This window comes from Colius striatus, chromosome 8 (assembly GCF_028858725.1).
Source record: "Colius striatus isolate bColStr4 chromosome 8, bColStr4.1.hap1, whole genome shotgun sequence".
Lineage (NCBI taxonomy): Eukaryota > Metazoa > Chordata > Aves > Coliiformes > Coliidae > Colius > Colius striatus.
In genome coordinates this window covers 19,461,303-19,482,316 of record NC_084766.1, presented here as the reverse complement: position 1 = coordinate 19,482,316, position 21,014 = coordinate 19,461,303, and the positions used below count along the sequence as shown (strand labels likewise).

At 40.5% G+C, this 21,014-nt stretch overlaps 1 protein-coding gene across 1 annotated transcript in view; it reads left to right on the top strand.

The window, feature by feature from the left end:
- Positions 1–21,014, top strand: part of FRMPD2 (FERM and PDZ domain containing 2) — a 61,403-nt gene that overhangs the window by 7,673 nt on the left and 32,716 nt on the right. The window contains exons 5-10 of the mRNA XM_062001700.1: positions 7,554–7,619; positions 8,843–9,032; positions 9,855–9,977; positions 11,737–11,868; positions 15,152–15,236; positions 18,453–18,603. Of these exons, the coding sequence (XP_061857684.1) occupies positions 7,554–7,619; positions 8,843–9,032; positions 9,855–9,977; positions 11,737–11,868; positions 15,152–15,236; positions 18,453–18,603 (747 nt within the window). The remainder of the gene's footprint in view (positions 1–7,553; positions 7,620–8,842; positions 9,033–9,854; positions 9,978–11,736; positions 11,869–15,151; positions 15,237–18,452; positions 18,604–21,014) is intronic.

The window sequence follows — 21,014 nt, the reverse complement described above, 5'->3', positions numbered from 1 at the left end:
TTCCCTTTTTCTCCGGTTCTCCTCCCCATTCCTCCTGGAGGAGGAGGAGTGAGCGAGCACCCTCGTGGCTCTTTGTCCCCAGCTGGACAAAACCATGACATTATTTGGTGCCCAATGTGGGGCACACAGGGTTGAAATAAGACAGAGTGGGCTGAAACAAATTTCTTGTGTACATTTCTGATACTAGTTTAAAAAGTTGCTGGTCACAATGTTGATTTATATGCTTGCATGGTGTTGGCCAATAATTTCTCATATGAACTATATATTCTCTGTGATAGTGTTTATTGCCTTTGGAAAACAGACAAAAGCACTCATTCTTACATACTGTTTGATATTGGCTTATGGTATGGTTGTATCACTGGGTATGGAGCTAGGCCAGTACTTGCACATGACTTTCTTGTAATTTCTGTAACTTGGACATTTTCTCTCAGAATTTAGTAACAATAATGACACTCAATTCATGGAGAAAATGGAGGGACATAATTTTTCCCTCTTTTCCATCCTCCCTTACTCATTCAGGTTAACTGCAATAGCTTTTGACAATTTGGAATACACTTCGGATATTCCAGCCATGGTGGTTTTATTGTTCTGTCCTCTAGATGGAGTGTTTTTCTTGAGTAGGGTTGCAAAATTTGTTTTTCAGACTGTTATGAGATTGGGTAGCTATGGAGGATTGACATACAGGAGAATATGAACAGGTATAGGAAGGGTTTTTTACTTGCACAGATTTGGAACCTCACCCTAGCAACAACTGTGGCTATTCAAACCAAGGCAACTGACATTGTTGCTGCCCTGAATCCAACAGCAGACAGTTTCTGAATCAGAGAATCAAGCTGTACCAGTGTCAGTTGCTCCTGTCCAGAAAAAGAAATACACAAAAAAATCAGTTCACCTTGTGAGGGATGAAGATGAACCAGGGTTATCACAGGAGTGGGAGGAAGAGTCAGAGCCAGAGATAATCACCTGGTCCTTGTCCCTGAGCGAACTGCAAGAAGTGCGAAAGGATTACAGTAACCACCTAAGCAAGCACATTGTCGCCTGGCTGCTCTCGTGCTGGGAGAATGGGGCCCACAGCTTAGACTTGGAGGGCAGAGAAGCCAGGCAGCTGGGCTCCTTGTTCCAGGATGGCGGTATTGACAAGGCAATTGGAAGACAGAGGTCCTCAGCCTCTGGAGACAACTTTTTTCAGGCACGAAGGAAAGATACCCCTTCAAAGAAGACATTATATGCCACCCAGGCAAGTGGACCACAGTGGACAAAGGTATCCAGTATCTGAGGGAGTTTGATGTGATGGAAGTGATTTATAATGAGCAGTCACAAACAGACCCAGATGAGGTCCAGTGCACACAATCTATGTGGTGAAGATTTCTACAAAGAGCACCATCATCTTATGCCAATTCATTGGCAGTCATCTCCTGGAAAGAAGGCAAGGATAAAATGATGGAGGAAGTGGGTGCTCAGCTTCAGCAATATGAAGGAAGTCTGTCTTCCTCCCTACAGGCTGTTGTTTCAGCTGTGGAGAAAATGTCACAAGAGCTCCGCCAATTCAAAGAAGATATGTCCAGCCCTCTACCTGCCCAAATCCATACTTCACCTATTAGGAGTAGATGTCCCTCTGTTCAAGTGAGAGAATATAGAGGGCACACACCACGAGGTGCTTTGTGGTTTTACCTGCAAGACCAGGGAGAGAATATGAACAAGTGGCATGGGCACCTTACTTTGGACTTATGGGCATGGGCACAGGGGGTATGGGGAAAAATGGTTACAAGAAGCAATTTTTCCTGGAAAGCTGCTGTTCCAGTTTCCAGTGAGCAGCCCCCTAGCTAGAACAGAAGGGCTGATCTCAATTCTGATCCCCTCGAGGGGACTTTTAGCTCTTTTCTACAAAAAGTATGAAATGACTGCCATGGCTAGTACTAGGGAGGCCCTGCCTCCAGCCAGGTGGAGGAGAGGGACAACTGAGTTTATTGGACAGTGTGGATCTGATGGCTTGGCACATCAAACCCCCAAGAATATAAGGTTCTAGTGGACACCGGAGCAGAATGCAATCTGATGCCATCAAGCTGTAAAGGCACAGAATCCATTTGTATATCTGGAGTGACAAGGGGATCTCAACAGCTAACCCTGTTAGAAGCTGAAGTGAATTTAGCTGGGGATGAGTGGCACAAACACTCCATTGTGACAGGCCCAGAAGCTTCGTGTATCCTGGGCATAGACTACTTCAAGAGAGGGTGTTTTAAGGACCCAAAAGGGTACTGGTGGGCCTTTAGTGTAGCTGCAGAGGAAATTGAACAACTGTCCAGCATGTCCGGCCTCTCAGAGGACCCTTCTGTTGTGGGGTTGCTGATGGTTGAAGAACAACAGGTGCCAATTGCGACCATAACAGTGCACCAGCGGCAATATCTCACCAGCAGAGATTCAGTGATTCCCATTCATAAGTTGATTGACCAACTGGAGAGCCAAGGGGTGATCAGCAAAACTCACCCTTTAACAGCCCCATATAACCAGTGCAAAAGTCTAGTGGAGAGTGGAGACTGACAGTAGACTATTATGGCCTGAATGAAGTCACACTGCTGCTGAGCGCAGCTGTGCCAGACATGTTGGAACTCCAATATGAACTGCAGTCTAAGGCAGCCAAATGGTATGCCACCATTGATATTGCCAATGCATTCTTCTCAATCCCTTTGGCAGTAGAGTGCAGATCCCACTTTGCTTTCACTTGGAGGGGAGTTCAGTTTACCTGGAATTGAGTGCCCCAGGGGTGGAAACACAGCCCCACCATCTGCCATGGACTGATCCAGGCCACACTGGAGAAGGGCGAGGCCCCAGAACACCTGTAATACATTGATGAGGTTGTGTGTGGCAACTCAGCAGAGGAAGTTCTTGAGAAAGGGAATAAGATAATTCAAGTTCTTCTGAAGGCTGGTTTTGCCATTAAATGAAGTAAAGTCAGAGGGCCTGCACAGGAGATCCAGTTTTTAGGAATAAAATAGCAGGATGGATGTTGCCATATCCCAGTAGATGTGATCAACAAAATTGCTGTCATGTATCCCCCAACTAGCAAAAAGGAAACACAAGCTTTCCTAGGTGTTGTGGGTTTTTGGAGAATGCACATTCCAAGTTACAGTATGATTGTGAGCCCTCTCTACCACGTGACATGGAAGAAAAATGACTTTGAGTGGGGTCCTGAAACAACAAGGAGGGGTGTGCTGCTGGACCTGGTACTGACGAATAAGGAGAGCCTGGTTAGGCATGTGAAAGTTGGAGGCAACCTTGGCTGCAGTGCCTATGAGATGGTAGAGTTCAAGATCCTGTGAGGAAGAGGCAGAACACAAAGCAGGATTGTGACCCTGGATTTCAGATGAGCCGATTTTGGCCTCTTCAAAGATCTACTTGGACGGATCTCATGGGATATGATTCTAGAAGACAGAAGTGCCAATGAGAGCTGGTCAGTCTTCAAACACCACTTCCTCCAAGCCCAGGATCAGTGTGTCCCAATGTGCAAGAAAGGAGGAAAAGGAGGTAGGGGGCCTCCATGGATGAGCAAGGATCTGCTGGGACAACTCAGGCAGAAAGCAGCCATCTATAAGAGGTGGAAACAGGGGCTGGCTTATTGGGAAGAGTATAGGAACATTGCCAGGGCATGCAGGGGTGCAACTAGGATGGCTAGAGCCCTTCTAGAATTAAATTTAGCCAGGGATGTTAAGGACAGTAATAAGGCATTTTTCAAGCATTCAGCAGCAGAAGTATGATGAGGGGAAATGTGGGCCCACTGCTAAATGCTGAGGGTGCCCTGGTGTCTGAGGATGCAGAGAAGGCTGAAGTAGTGAATGCCATCTTTGCTTCAGTTTTTACCGTCAAGACTGACCCTCGGGAAGCCCAGTCCAGCAAGGATAACAGGATGGCCAGGACAGCAGAGGACTTGCCCTCAGTGGAAGAGGAAGAGGTTAAAGACTTGTTGGCCAAGCTTAAGGCTCATAAGTCAATGAATCCTGATGGGATGCATCCTAGAGTGCTGAGGGAGCCGACTGATGTGATTGCTAAGCCTCTCTCCATCATTTTTGAACAATCATAGAGGACAGGCGAAGTGCCTGAGGACTGGAGAAAGGCCAATGTCACTCCAGTCCCAGGAAACTACAGGCCAGTCAGCCTCACCTCCATCCCTGGAAAAGTGATGGAACAACTCATCCTGAATGCTATCACTGAACATATGAAGGATAGGATAAGATAAGATGGTTATCAGAGAGAGTCAACATGGCTTCACCAAGAGGAAATCCTGTTTGACCAACCTGATGGCCTTCTATGAGTGCATAACCGGCTGGCTAGATGAGGGGAGAGCAGCAGATGTCATCTACCTTGACTTCAGCAAGGCTTTTGACACTGTCTCCCATAACATCCTCATCAGAAAGCTCAAGCAGTGTGGCTTGGATGAGTGGACAGTGAGGTGGATCAAGAGCTGGCTGAATGACAGAGCCCAGAGGGTGGTGATCAGTGACACAGAATCGAGTTGGAGGCCTGTGGCCAGTGGAGTTCCACAGGGATTGATTCTGGGGCCAGTCTTGTTCAAGATCTTCATCAACGACCTGGATGAGGGGACAGAGTGTACCCTTAGCAAGTTCACTGATGACACCAAACTAGGAGGACTGGCTGATTCCCCAGAAGGCTGTGCTGCCATTCGGCAGGATCTTGACTGGCTTGAGAGTTGGACAAAGAGGAATCTCATGAGGTTCAACAAGGACAAGTGCAGAGTCCTGCATCTGGGAAGGAACAACCCCATACACCAGTACAGGCTGGGGGTCGAACTGCTGAAGAGCAGCTCTGTAGAGAGAGACCTGGGAGTCCTGATTGATAATAAGCTAAATATGAGCCAGCAGTGTGCCCTCGTGGACAAGAAAGCCAATGGCATCCTCGGGTGCATCAAGAAGAGTGTGGTCAGCAGGTTGAGGGAGGTCCTTCTCCGCAGATTGAGGGAGGTTCTTCTCCCCCTCTACTCTGCCCTGGTGAGGCCTCATCTGGAGTACTGTGTCCAGTTCTGGGCCCCTCAGCTCAAGAAGGACAGAGAACTTCTGGAGAGAGTCCAGCACAGGGCCACCAAGATGATCAGGGGACTGGAACATCTTTCATATGAGGAAAGGCTGCTGGATCTGATGCTGTTTAGTTTAGAGAAGATGAGACTGAGGGGAGATGTTATTAATATTTACAAATATCTAAATGGTGGGTGTCAGGAGGTTGGGGCAGCAGTTTTTCTATTGTATCTAGCAACAGGACAAGGGGTAATGGGATGAAGCTGAAACACAAGAAGTTCCACTTAAACATAAGAAAAAACTATTTCACTGTGAGGGTGATGGTGAACTGGAACAGGTTGCCTAGGGAGGTTGTGGAGTCTCCTTCCTTAGAGGTCTTCAAGACATGTCTGGACATGTTCCTATGTGACCTGATCTAGGTGAACCTGCTTCTGCAGGGGGGTTGGACTAGATGATCTCTAAAGGTCCCTTCCAACCCCTACCATTCTGTGGTAACTCCATGAATTGAATTGTATTATGTTAGTTGTTCAATAACTTTACTGTTGTATGTCATCACTACCATAGTTGCCCTATGCCATATCACTGACACTGTAGTAAGAACCACCCAGGTCACTGAGGGATGGACCTGGACAAGCAAGATACAGAATGGTGGAATGGGAATTGGCACCCAGTGACATCCTCAAGATCAGTGCCTTCACTTTACAGACAAGACACACCAAATAGACCAGCTGCAAACTCCTGATACTGCATGCAATGACCTATCTTACATACACCCCACATGTCCTGCTGTGAAAGATTTATGATGAATGAAAACCTGAAGCTATGAACTAAATGGACTCAATGGGAATGTTAGGGGGATGGCCTTTAAACTGAGGGAATTACATACCTCTCTGTGTGTGCCCATATTTTTTCAGGGAGAGGAAGTGTGCTGTTTAGATGGAATAAGGAGTGGAATGTCCTGGTTTGGGCTAGGGTAAGGTTAACTTCAATGAGACAGTAGGAAGGGGCACAGCATGGGCAACTGACTCAGGCTGGCCAACAGGTATTCGATATCATATTGATGTCATGCACAGTACATATAGGCAGGGAGCTGGTCGGGAGGGGCGCTGCAGATCCGTGGGTTCGGCTGACAGTCGGGAGTAGTCGTGTCGAGTCCCAGGTGGTGAGCAGCTGTGGCATGCACCATTCCTTTTGTATATATCCTCATTTACTGTTACAACTGTTTTTCCTGAACTTGTTTCTTCTTGTTGTTATTCTATTAAACTGTTTTTATTTCAACCTACGTGGGTTTTCCTTTTTTCTCCAATTCCTCTCCCCGTTCCAGCGGGAGGGAGGGGAGTGAGCGAGCACCCTCCTGGCTCTTTGTCTCTGGCTGGACAAAATCACAACATAACACTAAATAAATTAGGCTACAGTTAGATTTACATATCTCTTGCAGCTCTCCCTGAAATTAACATATACACCAACATCAAAATCATTTTTTAACATGTGTATTCAAGGTCTGCAGACATGTATTATTTGCAAAGGCCCCCAGAAAGGAAGAATATTTCTATGAAGGTGATGTTTGACCAGATATGGTTATTGTAAACCCAGAAACAGCAAGACTGCACTATCTATACAATCTGAGAGTGGAAGCACTCTGAGGAAGTCAGAAATATGTTCAGCTGTGTTGACAATGGACTTTTCTTCTCAGTGTCAAATGTGTCTCTCTGGTGAGACAGTAAGCTGTGCATACTTACCTCAGGCAGAACGCAGTTCAGACTCCCACACAGCTTCTCACAAAGACACTATGCAGAAACATGAAGCTTTAGAAAAGATGTCCCTTATACCAGTAATCCTCTTCACGGACATGACTGCTAGTAAGTCCCACAAATAGAGAAGAGCTTTAATCACCAATGGGAGAGCTTCAAAACTAAGACTGGAGTTCAAATGTCTTGTCCTACTTATGGCATCATTGGATAGAGGGCAGCCTTGCTTAGCTTCTCGGTCTGAACAACCCTTAATGCATGCTATCTAGCCCATAAGCCAAGAGTCACTATTGTATTTTTAGATGTTTCCTCTAGACTACTATTTAAAAAAAAATATGTTTGGCTTCTGCCAGTTTGTAACCAAAGACATTGAAAAGATGATCTCTATAGTACAAGGATTTCTGTATTTAATCACAGAATCACAGAATCTTAGGAGCTAGAAGGACCCTGAAAGATCATCTAGTCCAACCCCCCTGCCAGAGCAAGACCACCTAGAGTAGGTCACACAGGAACTCGTCCAGATGAGTTTTGAATGTCTCCAGAGAGGGAGACTCAACAATCCATCTGTGCAGCCTGTTCCAGTGCTCTGTCCCTCACAGTTAAGTTTTTCTTTACGTTTCTTTGGAATTGCTTATGTTTTAGTTTGTACCTGCTGTCCCTTGTTCTATCATTGGACATCATTGTGACCAGTCTGGCTCCGTCCTCCTGACACCCATCTTTTATTTATTTGTAAACATTAATGAGATCACTTCATAAATGGTTTCTTTTTCTGCTTTGACAGATGTTGGTGTATTCCTTAGGAATGACTCTCTATTGGTCAGCAGACTACCAGGTTCCTCCAAATCAGGCCAGTAACATGATTTTTTTTTGGTTCTTTTATTTAGACTCATTTATTATATAGAAACCTTATATCAAAGATTTAGTAGCATAACCTGAAGATGGGCTTTATGCTTTGGACTATTAAAAAGGATTGGAAAGCTTGAAAGTCCAGACTTCACAAAAAATACCAATTCATCCAGATAAGTAATTTATTTAGGCCCCATATTTACTTTCGCTTTTTTATTTATTTTTTAAAAATTTTCTTAAAAAAAAACAGAGCTGTTCCCATTAAGAATTGTCTCTTGCTTGCAAGAGTGAAGATCATTTATTCCGAGTCTACAATAAGACATAGGCTGCCCAGGGAAGTGGTTGAGTCAACATCCCTGGAGATATTTAAAAGATGTACAGTTGTGGTACTTAGGGACATGGTTTAGTGGTGGACTTGGCAGTGTTAGGCTTACGGTTGGACTTGATGATCTTAACAGTCTTTTCCAACCGTAATGATCCTTGATTCTATGATTCTAAAATAGGGAGAACTAAAAGAAAAACATCACATCAGCATGATTGTATTGCTGTGCACATTTATGTACTTTTTCAAAAATGGAATGCTGGAATAAAACTAAGTAACTCTTCTTAGTTCTGAGAAAAATCTATGAACATCTCTGATAGTTGAAACTTTGTCTTTCTTGCTTACCCAGAATTCTTTCGAAGATTTGTAGTACACGTTTTGCTTAATTTCTACATCCATGCCTTTGCTTGCATGTTTTTGATTTGAAGAGCACAAGGTTTTAGTAGATTTAACCTCTCTTTTATGGATATACATGATCTAAAAGAAAGGCCGTAAGCTAAATGACTCTAAAATTTCAGTATCTACTCTCCATGGCAACAGTTTTGGCTGGTATAACTCCTCACCTTTCTGAAGCTAATGCTGCCACATGTCTTACTTTCATGAATCTTTAAGACTCACAGATTAATTAGCAAAACTGAGGAGCAGATTGAGCTGCTGTCTGTCACCAAATAGTCCTTATATAGGCTGATGACCCTCCTTGTACATGCCAGTTCCCTCCAAGGCTATCCCAAATCCCATTAAAGGCTCCATTTAGTGCCGTTATGTTGCCTGTCTGCAATTTCCCCAAAGTTTAAAGGAAGTTTTTCACCCAGAGTGAAAGGCTTAAAGAAATTGGTCACAGGTTACACAAGATTTCAGACCACTTGGAGGTATCATTTAACAGTACCATCATTTTGACTTAGTCCCTCCAGCTGAGTGACCAACTACACACACTCTTGCTGACACTATGTGAAGATCTGCCACATAAAAGACTGTCTCCTGAATCAATTCTGGAGGCATGTGAGGCACATCAGAAGGAGTCTGCTTCCTTACCAGCAAAAGTCTACATAAAGAAAATGGTCCAGTTTGCTGTGGGAAGTGACAATGAGGTAGGTACTACTCTCATACTCTAATTTCTTTTTCTTTGGAGAGAGAGGTGAGCAGCAAAATGTCATACAGGTGAGCAATTGCCTGAAATAATTACTTGGATGAATTAAGAAAGTAGAATTAAGGTTCTAGACTTCTAAGCAGGGAAGTGAGTACACATGTGTACAGGTAAATGAGACAATGAAGCCATGTCTCACACCACTGTCACTCCTGGGAAATGATGCAAAATCAGATTTTGTGCTTACAGTATCTTTATTTCTTTAGTTAATACTGAAGAAACCATAACCTTTAGAGACTTCATGTTGGCCAAAGGAAATGGACTTTACACAGAAGATTTTCCCATTGCCGCTCTGATTTCAGACTTTCTTTGTGAAATTAAATCATATTTACATAATATTGAGAATTTGAGTGGAACTCAATATTTGCAGTGCAATAAAGCCCGACCACGGACTTGTCTTTTTCAAGATTCAAAATATCAACAAAAATTTTCTGTCCATGGGCTGAATCAAACTGCGAGAAAATACACTGCAGTTTTTTTCTGTTCTCAGCTAGTATCCATAAACATTCTGAGATTACCTTTTTCCTTTGCACTATTAACCTATGTCTTGCTGTAATAGAGTGTGCCCTCTTAAACATGATTAACATGAGAGCATGAAGCTTTCAAAAGCCAAACAAAATTGTTTTGTGTTAATCTCAGAAGGTAAGGTTGTTTATACCTAGCAAATCAGCAACCTCTGACAAGCAGAGGGCAAAGATTGCTTCAGTATGAGAGTCTGAAGTCCACATATTATATGACACTGACTTACAGTACCACTGTCTTCTAGGTAGAGCAGGTAGTCATTGAAGACAGCCCAGACTTTCAGCTTAACAGAAGTCATGTCTTAAGGAAAAGACTGCATGAGAAAATATCGGACACCTCACCACTGTCCTCCCAGATGAATTTTCACCAAGGTAAAGAAAGATTTATAATGTGAACTGTCTAATGATACAGCCATCTTTTTCTGAGTCTTTCCCAACCTAGGTGAATTGTTTAATTTCATGCTGTAGTGATTACATGTAGTGTTGGATAGGATATTTATTGCTTTACGTTTAAATTACTTCATAATAGAAAAACTCTGAGGCAAGTCAGGAAGGTTTATGTTCCTTATTTTCTCAAAGGACAGTAGTCTGAGGGCTGTGAAGCAACGATAACAAATCAGCTTGACCAGATTCTACTCTTAAAGCACTTTGCCTAAAACCTCTGTACACATAAAAAATTGCTTTTAAAACTGCTTTTGTACTTTGTATACTCTAGTGTATTTTTTGAAGGTAAAGAGTGAGATTCTGTGAAGTTATCTTGTGGCCATTAAGGAGCATACTTTCATCCTTCTTATTTGATTCCTCAAGCAAATATTTGTGGTTCCTTTTTTAAATTAGTTCATGTTTTTCTATTCGAAATGTGTTTTATAAATTCACACATGGATTGCTGGAAAGGCCAAACACTGCTCACTATAGAAATAAACCAGTATATACTTCACATTCATTTGACTAGGATCAAGGTTTTATTATCCCTCAGAGCAATTCTCTAACTGTAACTAAATGTAAACTTCAGGTCCAGATAATTCTTTTTTCTGGTCTCTATGTTTTACCATTCAGTTCAATAGAAACCTATAATTTTGGGGCAAGGGGAAGGTTGGCCTAAATTGTGCAGGCTTTTTTTTTATATGCTTAACATTAGTCATCCAATTCCTATTCAGAAAATCACATATACATGCCCTTCACTTCAGCTAGAATTAAACACATACTTAAATACCTGTGGAACGTTTGATTAGGTATTTCTGGTCACAAGAAAAGGACATTCTTTTGAAAACATACAGACAAACCATCCCTCAAATTGTATCGGCTCACTCATTAAGAAACTGAGTTCATAGTTTCACATGTGCATAAATTGATGAAAACTCTGCTGCTGCAAAAAGAGATGGTCCATATTCAACTCCCTATTAGCCACAAATTCCTGTCATTTGCCTTCTACTAGTTCTAGTGGTTATACCTCTGGAGTGATATCTGTGTTTCTAGGGATTCAGGTCATGTGGCTTGTACTTGCTGAAGGACTTCAATGATTCACGATGTTGTTTACACTACAAATGCGAGCCACACGTTTCAAGGCAGCATTCCATTTCTTTCCCTTTTTTTAATTAAAAATGTTCACCTTCAGAGATTCTGGAAAAGGATAAGAGACAATGCAACTAACATAAAGTCAGAGTTGAATGGAAATATGTACTTCTGATGACTTAGGATGATCCCTCAAAGGAATTTCTGCAGCTGACTCTGGTAGTGGTTTATGCCTGGGCACTGTCCATCCTGCACACGGGAAGAATACTTTATAGCTGAAGGTTTTAGGCCTCAAAAGATAAGAAAAGAGAACTCTGCAGGTTATCTACACTTATCAGATAACTAGTCAAACATGTAGAATAGAATTAATACATTTGTTTTATTTTGAATGATTCAGAAGAACTATGAGAACTATTCTGGGTCAGAATGAGATGATGAAAATAATAGAATCAAGTTACCAAGCTTTCCTTTTCCTTAAGGAACTAAAGTCAGGGTGTGAAGATAGGCAAACATGGACTATACAAAAATTAGTCAAGCCAAATATTATTTATATTATCATGCAGATACAATGATTCATAATTAAAGTATGTGATTCATCATATTTTCTTTCTGTTTCCAGATAAATGGTCCAGATTAATGAATTATAGTCAGTCAACAGAAGATTATAGACAACTCTCTGCGGACTACAGTGACTCTAACAGTATTTCGGAAAGTACATCTTTGATACTGTCTAACCAAGGACATAGGAGAGGTAAGATTTTCCTGAAATATTATGTTTATTAATTACGTACTCTTCTCTTCTGTCCCCTGAAATGTGAGACTACCTGTGTATTTCAGGTGATGAGTACTCCCATGCACTTGCGGTTACAAGAGAAGACAGATTACTGTGTTCCTTTTTGCCTGTGTCCTTCTGCAAAGCTATGTATTTCCTAGTTATCATGCAGCACCCTCTTTGTTGCTTTATACCCCTTTTACCTAGTGAAACTATTCAGCAGATCACAGACAAAGCCTTACAGAATGTTTGTGGCATGTGGAGTCATGAAACGAATGAGAAACAATGGAGATTCCCCACAGATGATGGGCAATGTCAAGATACTAGCACTAAAACCAGCTGATTCTATGAACAACATCTAAGAGTTGAATGGTAGGGATTAAAGCTTCTCCAAGCCTATTCCAAACCAAAGGGACTAATTCTGAAATCTAGAGGAAAAAACCCAACTATTTTTGTCCTAAAGCCATTACATATTTCCTGCATGTCATTTTTGTTGTGCTAAATGGAAGCTTGCAATGTTGTTTTTCTGATTTGCTTTGTCTGGAGATATCAGAGTTGTAATTTTAGCTCCCTTTTCAATCCTTTTATTGCAACAAAAACATGAAAGAAACTGTATAGGAGAGGATCCAGAAAGGAGAATACTGCTATTTATGTGTATCTTCATGTTTAAATTGGGATCTGAGCTAGAGACACCTAGACAAGATGTGTTCCTTTTACCAAATGTCTTCAGCATCTCCTAAAATAAATGAGTTTACCATGACAGCTCCCCATTCTCAGACTCCTGCCCACTTCTGTTCTCCATTCTGAAGTTATCCACTTTCCCATCTTTTTTTTGTTTGTTTGTTTTTTCCCCCCATCATGCCTGGGCCACTTCTTCTGAGCTTCCAGACCTAGAGGTGGAAGTTTACTTCTATAATTTGGAGTTTACTTCCTCCCTCTATGAGCATTTATAAGAAACGAAGTACTAGGTCTGCTGTGGCAGGGATTCAAACTTTCTTTGTAAGCATATGTGGGGGTTTTATTCCAGAAATTTCTCCCCTCAGGCAATGACCATACTGTCCACTACATAAGTCATGATGCAACAAAGTATGCATATTGATTGGTTAGTAAATTGATGACATTAATAACAGAAAACTGCTGAGTAGTCCTTGTTTTTTCTCATTAGAGATCATTAACTTGGGTCTATGATATCCAACTGCTGAATGTCATGGAATTTGTAGGAACATATTATCTACACTCTTTTGAATTTGAAAGGTTTAAATCATACTAGGCAAACAAACCCAGATGGCAAAAAACCCCTGGATGTTCACTGCATTATCACAAGTCTGCTAGGAGATAATTCACAGAGAGAAAGCAAATACATCTCAGGAAAAAAAACACGATGTAGTAGCCTCTCAACCCTAAGACGTTGGCCCTAAGGATGAGGAAGGTGAGGTTACTCATAAAACTGCTGTTGATAAGCTCTTCCTGAAAGGTGATTTTCTGAAGCTTCAGAACTTCAATCAATACCAACAGCAATAAAAACCTGAGATTGCAGCTGCTCCCTATGTGACGCATACATATCAGTCACATACGTAGTGACAGAAGTTAAACTCAGGAGCCTGTTTTGTAAGTTCTTTAAAAAAGAATTCTGGTCATAAGCTTGACAAAGGCTCGTTCCAATGACTATGTGCACGTCTCAGTCTCCACTGAAACACTGGTCATTGTTCATACTCAGGATTTTGTAAGAACAAACTCTGAAAATAAAAGACAAAACAAAGAATGTGACAGCTTGTTAGACACAGATATTCTTTCATGAGATAATGTATTAGAAAAAAAAAGCATTCTTCTATGAAAAGAAATATTACCATCTAGTGACCATCATGAACAAAGGAGATCAATACTTCTATTCAGATTACTTCAGAAGCTCATTTAACATATAATAAAATAATTGCCTACAGAATTAACTTCTTTGAGGGACATAAGTTACTTAAACATCAGGAATGTGTTGGATTTGTGATCAAAGTACAAAAGTGTGGTCACTGAAACTAGTCAATTTGTCCCATGACTGCAACAACTGAGAGAAAAACTAAGAGGAACTTTATGTGCTTGTCTAAGTATATATATAAAATTAGATGAAACCTATAGTGCAAGCAGAGAATTTGAAAAGCTTTTTCATTAAAAAGCATGTAGTTTCAGAACACAGGTCTAAATCTTGGCTTTGGTAACTAGCCCTGAGTATTTGGCTTATCTCAAATCTCACATTTGTCACTACCATCTGCAACTTGAAAAAAATGTTTATGCATATTTTAGTAATGTGATTGCAGATTTTATAGTTTATAAAACTGCAATTGGTGGTTGGTGTACTGGAATTCAATATTATGTTTTCATATTGGAATTCAGAGTGTGGTCTCAGGGTCGAGTTCATGGATATTTTATCCAGAGGAAAAAAACTAACCTAAATGTTTGCTTCCATATAACTTATCACCTCTATAATTTTTCCCATGTAATAGTTTGATATGCACAATTATTCAAATAAGATCAATTACTTGGTCCATGAGAAGAAAAATTCAACATTCCCACCCTTCTCTAAAGGATTTACATTATCTCTGCTGCTAGAGGAACTACCACTTGCATAACCCTTTCTGGTCTTACCTCTAAATTTCATTCTTCATGTATTTGGACAAAGTAATGGCTATCTTTTCTGTAGCAGCAGAGATGACTAAAGGCAAAAAATTATACAAATCTTATTTGCTAATGACTCACAAACCATCCTATATTCCCACCAGATTTTTATGATGTAAAAACATTCACGATATATTTAATGTAGCAAATAACTAGTGGAATATTTACAAATAGTTTCCATTTCAGTGATTTTATATCCTACTCTGATTAAGCCAGAGAGGTTTCATGTCTTTTTCTTTCTGATTTTATGCTTGGAAATATAAGAACAAAGAAGACTTGGAAGTAATTTCTGAAGAGTAAAAGTATTTGTTTCACAAATTACTCCTATACAAATGGAAAAAAAAAAACCAAACCAACATTGTAGCTGCACAGCTATTTTACAAATTACATCCATGTGAAGGTTTATGAAGAGGAAGTAACAATAACTAAACTACTGGGAATACTGCTGGTGTAGTATTCGCTCAGCCTTATCAAGTAGCCATTTATCAAGAGAGGAAATAGTCAGTCTAAATTTCTTCCTTGTTGTAATTGTCCTGAGATTTGATGCTGAGTGCTGCTACAATTGCTTCAGCTGTGAAATTTTCTTTATTCATTTCAGAGAGAGTTCCACAAACACACCAGTCACGGGACCCCACCCTTAGTGGATCAAGGACACAAAGTAGCTACAAGCTCTTCACAAACAGGTAATCGTAACTCGTATTCTTAAAAGATGGAAGCTCTTTTATTACCAAGTGAAGCAGACAACTAGTGTGGCAATGTCATTTCCAGAAAGTGCCAGGATCACCATCCAAAATTATTTTGATAATAGCTACTGTTTATCTAGAATTAAAGTGCACTTAGTTTGGCTTCAAGCAAAACAGTTCAAATGTTCTAGTGAAATGGAGCTTGGGCCAGTAAAAAGTCACACAAAAGCAGTACACTGTAGTCTTCCACCTTTGTGTTTTACCCCTGTCTCCTGCCAAATATCACTGACCTCTCAGAACAGCTGCCTCTAGCATGTCTCCATCACAATTAGATAGGTAAGAAGCAACAGCTCATTGTGACTGAAACAACTAAGTAGGAGCTCCACAGAGTGTGGAGGGGCAAAATCTGACGAAAAGATCTGAACAGCCATTGTTTTCCCTGGCAAGACACTCTGTAGATCCAATGTTTGTTTATATTCAGACTTTGAATCTGGTCCTTCTTGCCTTGCTGTCTCACATTAACTGGCCTGAAGCATTCTGGAGTAGTTATGACAGATCATGTGTATGATCCATAATTTTCTGTGGATTATTTGCATCTCCATCTCAGTTCAGACTGATTTGTCTTATTTGTGTCAGCCATGGTGATCCTTGCTCTGCTGCTTTACTGTAAAGTTATAGGTAAGCCAGGGACACAGTAAAGACCTCTGCTCTGTCAGGAGGATTAGCCTCATTTCAGCCATGGCATGTACAGCAGCTCTGTACACATAAAACAATGAAAGCTGAGAATTGTATAACGGCTGGCAACTCCTTTTCAAAAGCCAGAAGAGCACCACTGCTGCCAAACAAGAGTTTTCTAGACTGTTAGCATAGTACAGCTGTAATCATGACTGTTTCCAAATGAAGAAGTGATGTAAGTACTGTTAGGCTCTAGGCATCACAAAGACCAAAATCCCACAGTTAAGCACCATGTAATCCCTATAAACATCCCCTTTAAATTGAGTTCTTGACCCAGTTAGACAGGAGTTTCTTCTTTTAACCTTGACATGAGTAATTCAGATCCACAGGAAATGCTCCAATTTAGATCAATTCCCATTTAAATGTATCCCAAGTAAACAGTTTGAACTGCCTGATAAATGAGCCAAAATAATCTGAGTGACATGAGATACTGCAGTACACCACTAAAACTCCAATAGGAAAGAACAACAGCTTTTGTGAAGAAAGAAGTCTCTGGCTACTTGTCTAACTATACGTACATACATATATATGTGTATAAAGACATGTATATATGCATTACACAACTGGCAATGATATCAGTAACAGATAATGTATTTATTGAGTATTTTGGAGCAATATCCATGCCTCTGACTGCCAACTTGGGTATCATCTTGATATCCTTGATCTCAAACCCTGCTGCCAAGAAAATGTTCCCCTCCTGTGATGAAAGATGAACTCTCTTCTCCAAATTTACAGTAAGCTATTTCTCATAGAACTTCAGGGATTGTTAACTCCCCCTTTTAGCTTTAAGCATCTGCAATTGAATTTCTACAAAGGTCATCCTCCTATTCTAAGTAATATGATAGCAATGGAGTTGAAATAATTAGTTTGGAAACCACTAATTTCCCATATAGGAGGACAACCAACTTAAAACTTGGTGATGGGTTTACTATCTTTGTAACTTGCTAATATCATCATGCTCATTTCTGTAATCAGTCCAACTGATATAATTTACATCTCATAAAGTTAAGCTTGTACGTATATGCAAGGCTATGAGCTATATGTAAAAAGAGAGATGTCAGGTCTGGTATTATCTCTAACCTCACAGAACTAGTAACAGGAAAGATTTTCTATAGGAAAAGAAAATTTTAATATAGCATCTCGGGTTTTGAGCTAACGGTACTTTTCTATCTTTAAAAGTCACTACAAGTCATTTTTTAGCATATTTCTTAGCTAAATGTTGATCTTTATGAGGCTGCACTGGCAGAAACCAAATATCTAGTTATTGTTGTAGACAGAGTAATGTAGAATAGAATAGAGTAGAGTAGAATAGAATAGAATAGAATAGAATAGAATAGAATAGAATAGAATAGAATAGAATAGAATAGAACAAAACAGTTATTTGGAAGAGACCTACAACAGTCATCTACTCCAACTGCCTGATTACTTCAGGGCTGATCAAAAGTTAAAGCATGTTATTAAGGGCAAATGCCTCTTAAACATTGACAAGTTCAGGGCATCAACAACCTGTCTAGGAAGCCTGTTCCACTGTACTCTCTCAGTAAAGAAATGCTTCCTGATATCAAGACCAAGCCTTCTCTGACATAGTTATGAACAATTCCCATGTGTCCTGCCACTGGATAACAGGGAGAAAAGATCAGTAGCTAATCCAGTAACTTTGTAAAAAAAAAATTGAAACTCCCTAAATAGTTCCCTGACCAACTCTGCAACATGCAAAAGGATAAAACTTTGGGATGACAAAAAAGCTCTTGTATGACTTTAACATTTGTTAAAAATCTAATTAACAAAAAATCCACCTCAACAAAACCTTTCCTTCTGAATCACATAATCATTCTTTCTTTGTTAATAAGACTATATATTAGAAGTTTATTCTGAGCATACATGTGTCTGCTTGTGTGGAAAACCCCATTACTTTGTGGTTAAAAAGTACATGATAAAGATAGTTTTGTGATCTGAGTTTTCACATATTTTTCTCTTAATCAAATTGAAAATTCCCTCAGTTCCCTAAGACATCAATTTATTGTAATGAATTAGTATTCAAACAATTTAGTTCCTATTCCTGGAAGTTTCTGAATAATCTAACAACAACGGTTACAGTTTTCTAAACTTTATTTTTCTTCAGAAAATAAGAAACGAAGAATTGACTTCATCCTGTAGAATTCTTAGAAAGGCATGGGGCTAAATTCTTTACCTATTGGCTTCAGAATACTTAAGCCAGCTAGACTTGGCTCACCAAAAAAAAAAGGTTGTTACTGAATTAAAATAGAGTTTATATTTAATTATAAAGGGCATCAGTAATATTATGCTTGTTATATTATTTGTATTTTTCTGTAAAGAAACATTTCACAACTTACAACTACCATTGCCCTGTATTTGATTATGTTCTACCAGACAATGTATCTTAAGCTCTTTGTTCTTAAGTCTGTGTCATTTTGATTGCATGCTATATATGCATGTCTCATAATGAAATTTCCTTTGAAGGTCAGCCAGTGCTGTAGAAGAAATCCCTGCTGGAACTCAGAAGAACAGTAGACAAAACCTGCTAAGTTTAGATTCCACATTCTCTGTATCTACAAAGGACTACACAGCAGCTGCTACATCACAGAAATGTTTGTTCCACAGGAAGGAAAAGGTGACTAGTTAAATGCATATAAGCCTATTTCAAAATGTAAATATCACTAACAGTAATGTCTCCTCCAGTTGTCATTTGCAAGTAACTTCATATTAGCTACTCAGTCTTTGCATTAGATGATTATTCCAAATTGATGGAATCCAAATTGGGCATGATCCAGTATGATAACACAGAACTGAAGGCAGTGAAAGCTCTTGACTATCGTCATGGTTTTACCCAACCAGCAATGAAGCACCATGACAGTCTCTTGCTTGGTGCCCTCCATCCACTCCCACCTTCATGAGGATGGCAGAGGCCCCAGTGAAATGGAAGGAAAAAAAAAAAGGTAACCAAGGTTGCTGTGGACTGATAAGGGCAGGGAGGGCTCACTGCCAAATATGGTTCTGGGTAAAACAGATTCCAGTACTCGACTTAGAGAGGAAAGTAAGGAAAGTTTGTTCTACTACCTACAAGAAACATAACAAAAAGCAAAAAGAAAGCAGGATGACTGAGAAAATTACAACCAGCACTTTAAGATCTCCCTCCCCCATCCCTTCTTTCTTCCCGGGCTCAGCTCGCTGCTCCTGATATCTCTACCTCGTCCCTCCTCAACAGCTCGGGGGGGCACAGGGAATGGGGGATGTGGTCAGTCTCTCACAGACGGGCTCTGCTGCTTCTCTTTTGTAAGATGAGGATGACTACTGGCATTCTTCCCCTGCTCCAATAAGGGGTCCCTTCCACAGTACACACTTCTTAACGAACTTCTCTGGTGTGGGTTGTTCCCAACAGCTGTGGCTTCTGCTGATACAGGGTTCCTCACATGGGACGCAGTCCTTGGTGAATATTTCTGGAATGGATTCTTTTCCACAGTTGCAGTTTCTGGGTCCCTCTCTTGGGACAAGGCCTCTTCTGGGCATAATTTTAATGAGCTGCTTTGTTGTGGGTTCCTTCCCACAGTTACAACTGTGGATATTGGGTCCCTTCCGCGGGACACGGCCTCTTCTGGCCATAGATTTAAAGAAGAAAATCACTGCCCCTGGCTTGGGGTCTGTAGTGAAGTGATTGGGTCCCTCTCACGGGACATGGCCTCCTCTGGCCATAGTCACTGTCCCTGGCTCGGGGCCTTTAATGAAATGAATCGCTGCCCCTGGTCTGGGGCCAGCTTTAGCAAAATGAGTCTCTGCCCCTGATACGGCAGAAGAAAGAAGGAACAGAAAGAACCTTCCTCTTCCAGCTTCTTCTTAAAAAGTGATTGTGGTGATGTCTAATTGGCTTAGCCCCAGAAGTGGGTCTGACTCAGAGCGGGGGTGAGCTTTGAGCAACTTCTTACAGGAGCCATCTTTACAGCCCCTTTCCCCTTACCAGAAACAGCTTCATGTCAAACTATATCTTCTATAAAGACTAAGAAAAAGTTTTCCTTGTGATTTCTTCAAGTGTCAAAGACCATATGGACTTCACCAACTACTTTGACAGGAGCTTCAGGACAACAAAAACACTTACAGACACACTGAACCCAAAATCTTGCTGGTCAACAGTGATCAAGCGATTTATTTTTGTTTTTACTTTGTCTGTCTGGGCGAAAAACGATAGGTTAGCAGTGACTGTGTCAAAACAATAGTTCTCATAAGAGTCTTTTTGTAGTTGCTGTAGTTTTGCTTCCAAGACATCAGCTCTGTGCTGCTGCTTTAACATTAATCTAAAGGATTATTTGCATGAGTGAAAATTGTCTAGGAGTGTCAAGGCAGCCGTGCTCTGAATGGGAAGCTGACTTTTGAGTAGAAGAGGTTATAGTCAAGACTCATTGTGACTTTGACTTTCAGATGATGAGTCTGATTTGATTTCCATGTAGGTTATAAGACAATCACATTTTCAGAAAAAAAGGGGGAAAAGATGACAGAAGTTGAATATGTCCAGACTCTCATCCAAGAGTTCTCTAAATGTCTATAGGCACCTAAGCTGTATGCAGGGGCCTGACCTCCCACTGACATCTCCAGATATCAGGTGGGAGTTAAAGCTTAAGAGTCTGAAGTTCTTTGTGCCAGCTTCCAGTACTGACAGGGTTGGAGATATTGCTTGTGACTATGAATTGTTGGAGGTTTTCTATTTGTAGGACTTTATTAAATGGGAAGGATATTTTTATTTGGCAGTTAGATTACAAAAATCTGGATATAACTGAATCACAGAAAACTCCTGATCATGGAGCTTTCAGCTGTGGAAGCCGAAGGAACAGATTTCAGGCTTTCAATCCTCTTAAGTGTTCTCAGTTCACAAGCTCAAGCCTGACAAGTGGCAGAATTGATAAAGAGTTTGTTAGATACTTTTGTAAACTATCTTTTACATATTAATTTAAATATCTTACCACTTACAGACATTCAGTTAATTCTGTCTGCTTCAAGGATCTAAAAGCACAGATGCATCTGAAAATAAACCCA